This window comes from Apostichopus japonicus, chromosome 14 (assembly GCF_037975245.1).
Source record: "Apostichopus japonicus isolate 1M-3 chromosome 14, ASM3797524v1, whole genome shotgun sequence".
Taxonomy (NCBI): domain Eukaryota; kingdom Metazoa; phylum Echinodermata; class Holothuroidea; order Aspidochirotida; family Stichopodidae; genus Apostichopus; species Apostichopus japonicus.
The window spans coordinates 19,134,024-19,143,419 of NC_092574.1; the positions used below are offsets into that span (position 1 = coordinate 19,134,024).

General features: G+C 37.9%; 1 protein-coding gene across 1 annotated transcript; it reads left to right on the forward strand.

Moving 5' to 3' along the window:
* Positions 1–2,744: 2,744 nt before the first annotated feature.
* On the forward strand, positions 2,745–9,111 carry LOC139979754 (uncharacterized). Its single transcript, XM_071990836.1, has 3 exons — positions 2,745–3,709; positions 6,461–6,582; positions 7,340–9,111. The coding sequence occupies exons 1-3, from the start codon at positions 3,073–3,075 to the stop codon at positions 7,514–7,516; spliced, it is 936 nt and encodes a 311-aa protein (XP_071846937.1). The 5' UTR covers positions 2,745–3,072; the 3' UTR covers positions 7,517–9,111.
* The last annotated feature ends 285 nt before the right edge of the window (positions 9,112–9,396 follow it).

Here is a 9,396-nt window from a genome sequence, read left to right on the forward strand (position 1 = left end):
GCTAGATAGTCATAGATTGCTCACTCATGTTCAAACCATATAAACAAGCATTTTTCACTGCCGTCCCCCCCAAAGGATTCTATTTTGACGTCTGAAACATATAATTATATGATTTTAATATGAATTTATTTTAAATTTTAACTTTCCTCGATGACCAACTGGAATTTGGATGGGGTATATCATCTACCTCCAACTATATACTTTTTTAATTTTATTTTTAAATAAATTTCTTAGCATAATCTAAATTTGATACAACATTATCAAGACAAGTGCATGAGGTAAAAGCAACATCTAAGTCAGTCAGACAAATGCAAAACCCGACATCGGTACCGGTTTAGAATTGACAACGACCTGTTAACAACCACATTAACCGAAGTGACGTAAAACTATTTTATTTAATTCGGGCGATGTGGTTTTACCATGTAGAACGGAAGTAAAATGAATAATACATATATACGTTTGGAGGAGAAGTAATGAGCATCTAAATGATTAATTGTAGTCAGGATCATGCGCAAGGGGGGAGGGTGGCGGGAGAGAGGGGGGGGGAGGGAGTATGCTCCCACAAATATATCTTCAATAAATAATCACGGAGGAAAAAAGGTACCGGGTACCCGATGAATATACCCCCCCCCCCCCACCAATTCCCTCAAAATGTGACATAATGTGATGTCGGTTGTATTACCTTTACAATAGATCTTTCCCTTTTATTTTAACATGATAAATGAACCACCGTAATAGGATAAGCTAAATCAGAGGCGTAGAGGAGTGCCCTGTTTTCTAATGAGAGTCTTCTATTATTGGCTAGGGGTGCACGGGGTCTTCAAGGGTAAATAGTTTTGGTGTTGTCTGTAGGCGAAGCCTCCGGAAGCTACCGCATCTGTAGCCTATTTCATGTAAATCCATTTCTTCTTCTTTGTACGTCCTTGGGGGGGGGGGGGTAAATACTAGTTTATACCTCTGGATTCTACACACTGGAACTTACCTAATTTGCGACATTTAAGAGACAACCCAATATGTGCGTATAGTAGGGCTAAACGAGGTAGTGTATTGGTAGTGCTAAAATACGGGGCCACTGTAAAATAACGGTCTAGTTGTTCGCGTTCATTTTTAGAGGGCGCAATACCGACATGTTTCCCTTGAACTCGTATGACCTTATGGAAAATGATCCGGCGTAACGTAAACATAACATTTAGATTGCACACTATTGCAAGTTTCCTTCAAAGCAATACTACATACCGGATGTACATATAACAACATACTTTAAAACAAGGCAATATAAATAAATAAATACTTACCAACACTGGACCCACTAACCGGTGGAATACTTTTAACATGGTAACGACACGTTTTATATAATTATGTAGTATAGAACACACAGTAACTTCATGAAAAAGAAACTAATAAACATCTGTATCTGCTTCAAATTTACATTTAAAATTCAAAACGATTTCCGAAAGTTTCCAAAAAGTCTATAAATGACAGACAGATCGGTCAATACGAAGCTCAGCGGGGAAAAAAGGTTATAAATGACGTAATGAAGTAAAATGTACCCATTCGGTATATAGTTTTACCATGTAACGAAACTTTCCTACATTCAAAAAGAAAATGAATACATTTTATTCCCTGAAAATGTAAAATTGGCTTACTTGCGTTAATTATTTGACGATACCCCCCCCCCCCCCTCCTATATAGTAACCATGTACTCACATACACATACCGTTCCGCCTCGGCAGTACCTTGTATTGTCGAGAGAGGAGGGGAAAGAGGTCAGCTCTTTCTCATTTCTATGGGTGGAGGGGAATTTTGCTTTGCTTTGCTTTTCGAGCCTATTTTGCAACATTACGGTGGGTCGTTGACTTATATCTCTTCTCCGTTATGCCAGGCGAACGGAGCATCAGACGTATGTGAGTGACCACTGATAGCAGACAGAATGCTTTGCAAACCCGACGTTCTCTTTTGATGTACCCTATACCGAAAATATGTCACCGCTCTCCGTTTAATATCCTCATGTTTCTAAGAGTATTTAGAACAGCCCAAGTTGCATCGTTTGTCATCAGACACAAAAGTGGGAGCACAGCGTTTACCTCTCTGTGGTTCACTTTTAATACTATATATAACCATGAAACTTTTGAAAATCCAATAGGAAAGTAGACTTCTAGACCGATAAAACATGGTCGTCTGGAGAACTAATTAGAATAAAGTACCTTAAGAAGTTGTAAAAATCGTGGGTCTGTATAAAAGAAAATTTGGCAGTAAATAACATCTGACGCCACGTAGTAAATTTTGCGGTTCACAAACTGTGCATAATGTACGAAAGATAAAAGGGCTGACAAAGAAAACTTTGACCGTGCGATGTATATCAACTGTGACGGAACACCAACTAGTTTGACAAAAATACTTCCGTTTCATCGAATAAGAGAAATTGTCAATAATTAGTAACGATAAATATAAAACAGGGAGGAAAAAATAACGTATTATTCATAGTGCTACTCCGCCGCCGCCGTCGGCGGCGGCGGTGGTAGTGGGCGAATCCGTAACTTTTGTTTTAGTCCAAATCGATGACTGTATACCTGCACCAGAATGATACCCTCCCGCGCAAGACAATTCAACTATCCTTACTGCATTGACGCCTACGCGATTAATGTTTAAACCCCGCCGCAAGATCGAGGACGTAAAAATTGCTTAAAAACCGGTCGAACGACACAGGAACGGTCAATCCTAGACAATGTCATCGAGCCGATAACTATTCGCCTCCATTATTCTACATTTTATCCATTTTTCTGCTCGACTTACTACTTTTGCCCCCTTTCATTATTCTTTTTTAACTTTCTAGCTGTTACAACAATTGGCTATAACTTGTTAATACACTGGAGTGTACGATTATTATACCCTATACGCCAATTCGGGTTCTTCCTATTCGCAAGCAGTTGTAAAAGCGTGACACTGGGTTATTTTTGTTACTGGCCTTCAGTCGTTTGCACAGACGAAGCCAGATAAAAGAGACACCTTTCGTGTTTCCTATATTGCCCGCTGATTATTTCGTATTGAATAGTTTGCACACACGCAACCGATATGGGTCAGTCGATACCCGGATACCGTGAAGAGAAGATCGCTCCCAAGCTGGGCTGTTTCTATAGGCAAAACGTGTCCATGTTAAACACACGTGGTACCTGGTTCCAACAGGTTTTAGTTTTATTCCTGGTTATCAGTATGACGGGGTACACTGCCGTACAATGTGCTCCTGTTTCATCAAGAACTTCTCATCAAAGTCTCAACCGGGATCAAAGAGAAACAGAGTCAACCACTGAATCTTTCAACCCATTCTATTTCAAAACCTTGTTCACTTCGGCGACCGATCTTTACGATTACGTCACAGCCACAGAAATTGTTACAGAACTTGTAGAGGAGAGCCTAGATTATGATACCGTTACTACGAGGAGGACTAGCTCTCACGAAATGGAAGGCACGCCGTTGGATACAAATCTGCGACTTGGTGGAACGATTAGTGGTGAAACCGAAAAGGCAATAGAAAGGCAATTGTTGTTGAGATCAGGTTGCAAAATTTCTTCAAATCAGAATAATACTTCTTTAAGAAAGAGACGGAGTTTTGACTGTGTCGGTGCAAGAGTCAGATTGGTAACACTGAGTGGTAGATTTCTATGGATTAATGGCAGAAACGTTAGAGCAGGAAAAATGGCCAAAGAAGCATGTAAGTCAACTTTATCTTACCTTTTTTTTGTTATAATAGTTATCAGTTTTTAATGTTCTATATTTATTTCCGTCACTTTTTTTTTTTTTAATTATTTTTTTAATATATTTTTGTTCGGGAATGTTACCCAAAACTATCGATGTATTATTCAAAATAACAATTCGATTTGTTGAAACATAAATCAAGATGATCAATCTCAAATAATTTCTGTTATCAAAATGAACGCATAAATTAACGATCGAAAAATTGTTCTCTTCAATCATTCGGATAATTTTAGCTATCAAACGTAGAAAAAGAAATGGAGAACAAAATTACCAAGGTTTCGACTTTCCCATGTTTATATTAAAAACTATATAGATTAGTAAAAAAATAATGCACTTCGTTGTTGTTAGATTTTTAACGTTGAAAAGAAAATTGATCATATTAAACTCCAAAGGGTGTTTTTGACTGTTTTTCGAGTCACACTGGCAATAACATCGTTCTATTAAAAGTCATTAGTATAGACATACAATTTGTCCTAAAAATATGCTAAAATATAAGATAATGGCCACTCATATCCAAACGGCAATAAGTAGTCTGCATATATGTATGCACCCCACAAAGGAGTTATTCGACGCGTCCCATTGGACGCTATATACTTCGTTTGGATGAACAATATATGGAGGGTCAAACTTCCACTGGAGTAAAGTTCAGAAATTAAGCTTAAGTATTTTTCGCATATAGGTTAAAATTTGTAGAAATTATGATGAACTTTGAATCATCGAGAATTTCAATAAACGTTGTTGAAGATAATATAGGTATGAAAATCATATATATATAGGTATGGAAATTTTTCGACAATGTCGACGGAATAAATTATAGGTAAATCGAGCATTTTACCTTATTTAATGAAGTATTCTGAGCTGGGTGAGGGGTGGGGGGGGGATTGGATGATGACACAGAAGTACAGTTCAGTGCCGTATGGAGGCACCGCGCTGCATGCTTCTAAGGATGATTCAGCGTGGGAGGCAACATCTGCTGAGCCGAAAGGGGTGGACTCGGTCATCTATATCTAAATCTATACTTTTGTAGATCTGTTGCCCAGCTGGCCTGAATCTTAATGGTCAACCACACTTGGTTAGGTACTTGCATGGATTTGTTTTATTTCACTGCATGGGTATTGTTCAACTTTATTTCAAGTCGGCGAGTTGTTTCGGCTTCATAGGGCTTGATCAATTGCTATCAAAAAGAACTTTACCAAGGCTTTAGAAAAGAAGCAATCCATTTTCAGAAGTCTTCAGTCTTCAGAGGACTTAAATCAAATCTGTAAAATGGAACTGAGGTTAGGGCATAATGTGTTGTTAACCAGTGGATGCCATGACAACGGAATGGCAAATCGTGGATTAGGAGGGGAGTGGGAGGAGGGGAGTGGGGGAGGGGTGAGGTAGAGTTATGTGAAATCACCGACAGCGAAAAGTAAAAGAGAAACAGAGACAAAGAACCGAAAGAAGAATAGCAGGTATAAGTCGATGCACTGGTTAACATTGGAAAGAAAAATTTGGTTTGTAAATGACGGGCGGTCTTCTTTTGTCATAATTTAGCTTTGTTATCAGGCATAAACCAATTAAAATGAGCCGGAAACAATAATAAAATAATTAACAAGGTCAATTAAGTGAGTTGTATAATATATAATAAATTATATAGGGTAGGTCAAGGCTTTGATATCAGCCCATCTATATATTTTATATATATATATATATATATATATATATATATATATATATATATATATATATATATATATATATATATATATATATATATATATATATATATATATATATGTACAGACTGTGAAGGACATGGTTATTTATATATCATATGCTTATAGTTTTATTTCCTGGTTAAAGTTACCGTCTATATCTTTCGTGTCGGTATAGACGAATGATTAGTTCCGTTTGAACCTATCGATTGGTCTGCACAATTAATAACGTGCATGTGTTTACTCGGTGTGTGCAGATAATTGGCTAATAAAGTACTCTGTGAGCGTTGTTGCTTTGTCATCAGTGGCGGGCCAACGGGGGGATCCCCATCCAGTTCGCCTGATGTGTTTTCCGAAAACGAAAAAAAAGGAAATCTGGGAATGTGATATTATATATAAACGGTACACCATATGACACGTCATGTTAATGTAATCGCGATCTTCAGCAACTCCGTAAGTCAACAGAGAGGCGCTATCATTATCTTTCCTATCTATTTCTACGAAACAATCTGCAGTTTCTGAAATCACTATGAATTCCTTTGAGAAAGCTTTGATGAACACTTATCGGCAAACTTCCTGCACATTCCCTTCACACAAACAGTAAATAATAAAATTCAAAATGTAATAAATTTGACTTATACCTGCGACATCCTAGTCAGTTGATCACTTGTGGTATATTGGCCTGTAAAAATTCGTTCGAAATTATTGCGGACGAGATCTTTTGGAAACATATTTTCACAACTCGCACATATATTGAAATAATTATGTTAACAGCGTGCTGCACAAAATCACTGTACATAGGCAGTATAGATCATGCACAATTTGACGCAGAGCTGCATTTATAGAGATTCGGCTCTGTTAGGACCGACATGATAGAGCAGCGCCCTCTGTTTGAAAGCTGAAGAATCCCTTTGTCAGTAGCGATCTTTTCATCGTCCAATACAACGATATTATAAGTGATAACAGAAGACCATAACAATATCAATTTTCTTTCCTATTTACTCTTCCAGCTTTTGTTACTATGACCAACGCAGGTGGACCAACTTTAGTAAGAATACAAGATGCAGTAACCAAGCAATATATTAGTATGGATGACGCGGGATTTCTCTCCATGGTTACTTTAACTAAACGGGTAAGCTGATGTGTTCGTTTTTGACGTTTTATCTAACTTTTATTTGTCAAATTTGACAACTTAATATTTCAATTCATCGAGAACTTACCATCTTTTCTTACGTATGTGTATCTGTGGTTGAGTGTTTGCTCTTGTGTGGTGGGGCGGGGGAGGGGGAGGGGGAGGGTAGCGGGCGGAGGTGCGTCCACATCGGGACAAACGAAAAGTCACATGGGGTGGAGCATGTGCCATCTCCGTGCGCAGTGACCTTTTGACATCGTATAATATCTTTGTTTGTTCAACTTAGTGTCTGTTTTGTTTTGCATAACGGACTAATGAATGTCTGGTAACGTTACGTTTGTATTTTACCCAATATATGCTACACGACCAACATGGTAATACATTTCTTTTACCCTTGTAATATATTGATCTTTTGAGTGAGGATAATTTACTTTATTTATGGTTAGCCAATTATATAACTTTTCAACATTAGAATCATCATACAGGAAGTCCCCCAGTGATCTTCGTTTGCTTACAATATTTCCCGAGAAAGTCAACTCAAGTCACTAAGCATCAGAGAAAATACATAACATTTAAGCAAAGAGAATGTTTTTATTTTAGTAGTTTCTATGAGGCTATGGCCCCGGGGCCTCTCTCCCTCTCAAGTCCTTGGGGCATTGCGGCCACTGGGTGTAACATGCATATATAACATAAGCTTTATATGTATTCCACTCATTACCGCCGTTTAATTTATTTTGTATTCTTCTTTTGTTTACAGGAGCTAAACAGAAACTACGGACCAACTGTTTGGATAGAAAACGCTTCTTCAACGACATTCAATTACCACCAAGTAATAGATGGTAACAATTGGTATATGCACTTAAGTGCAGAAGGGGTACAGGGAGTAGGCAGCTACACAAGGGATGCTCAGTTCTTGAAAGTAGACTGTGATTGATAAAGGTATAGTCACATTGCCATATTTATTGGAGTAACCCAAATGTGAACTTGGAACCTCTTCTCGACGCTCTCCGTGAATCCAGCCATGCAAATATGGGCAGTCATGATGCAATCCCTAACGACATCGAAGGTAACACACGTGACTTTGATGTGACGTGATGTGACGTGATTACATACATCACGTTTGGCCTAAATGATCCCATCGATCTCACCTTCTTCCAACCACCAACCCCCTCACCAACTCTCTCCTTCCGAAAAGAATCTGCCAACGTGATAGATAAAACAGAAAGACAACCATGCTTTTTTTTATAAGTAGAGATATCTTGTCTTGGTGTGAAAAGATCAGTGATCATATCTGTGAATGCAATTAAGATAACTAATTATGCCATTAGTAGGAATATGATTCAATATACGTGTACAATCTGTGACCCTTCTCATCAGGTCATCCAAATGTTTTTTAGTTATCGAATTAACGTATGCGTTGTTGATTTCTTCTCACCCCACACTGGTGCATTCATCTACTAATGGTATCCTATTAATGCCCGTCGCTATGAATTCTGGGTGTGGAGGCGAAACGAGGGACGGGGAGGGGGAGGGAGGCACCATTAAGGAGAGGTACAGCATTCCTATCCTGTTACTTGTGACGTAATAAGTGCTGTGGCGCTACACTGTTATTCGTACGGTGAAATGAATCCAAATATTGTCACGCATGATTCGGTAAGCAATAAGATTCAGTGATATATGACTGTGTACTATAGTTTGTATACGGACCACACCATCAGCACAGCACGGCACTGCACCTGTTCTATTGTTTCAAACTTTATTGGAAGTTTTGGCAAATGGGAGAGAGGGCGCAGTTCGTCCGACAATTGACGTCATCATTTATTTGATAAAAGAGTTTCATATGTTAATTAAGGTACAATAAGGAACTAATGATGTATATTGTCAATGTAAGTGTTATAAAGGCCTAACTTTAAATGTTGATATACATGATAAATAACGAAATACCCCTCCACTTTACCCCCCCCCCCCCCTACCACCCTTATATATTACACCGAAAATGGATTTTCTGCATATCAAAAAAGTTTATTTTTATCATTACCGGATACGATCGCATTCAATCATCCTTGTATGTTTGTGTAAACATTTGTCCAATCTACAAAAGTTTCTTCCGTGGATGAAAGCTCATCAATTCGGTATGGTGTCAGTGTTAAAATTGTACGCATTGTTTTTGTTAGTGTGTCAAGTTCCAACGTAGATTATTCCAGTGCAATGAAAAGCGACTGATATAATGCAAATTGTATGTAATGAGGGAGAAAGAGAGGAAGTATTCTGTTTGTTTTTTGCCTTTTTTCTTTTTTCTTCAAATTTTGGAGAGGAAAAGAGAGAAGAATTTAGAAAACAAAGTTATTTTTGCAGTATAGTAATTTCTAAAATGCACTGTAGAAAAATTATAGAATTTTAAATTATTTGTTATTACAACATTCACGTAGAATTTTGTGATATGTCTTCCGAATTTATAATTATTTAACAGGAAAGTAAAATTTTTAACTTATTGGATTTAATATGAGAGGGAAATAGATGATGTATGAAAGGCAATTTCTTTTGTAACTCTCATTATTTGTTGTTATCTCTGGGTTGGGAAAATCTGGGCAATTTAGAGGGGGGGGGGGGGGTGGGGTGAGGCCTTTTTTATCTCAGTGAGGGCAAGTTATGAACTCTTTCCCCTGCCATGCATGTGTCACACCTGTTCGATATCCGTTCGCTATAGTTTGTGGGTTGAAATCATCAAGCTCTAATACAGACTGTAGATCAGGGCTTTCAATACATTTTCTACGAGGGCCAGAGAGAAACGTTGATTAGAGCAAAGGGTCAAAA

Coding starts and splice junctions, on each gene's coding strand:
- LOC139979754 (XM_071990836.1), top strand. CDS start 3,073: ATGGGTCAGTCGATACCCGGATACCGTGAAGAGAAGATCGCTCCCAAG. Junction 3,710..6,460: donor AAAAATGGCCAAAGAAGCAT/GTAAGTCAACTT, acceptor TTACTCTTCCAG/CTTTTGTTACTATGACCAAC. Junction 6,583..7,339: donor TGGTTACTTTAACTAAACGG/GTAAGCTGATGT, acceptor TTTTGTTTACAG/GAGCTAAACAGAAACTACGG.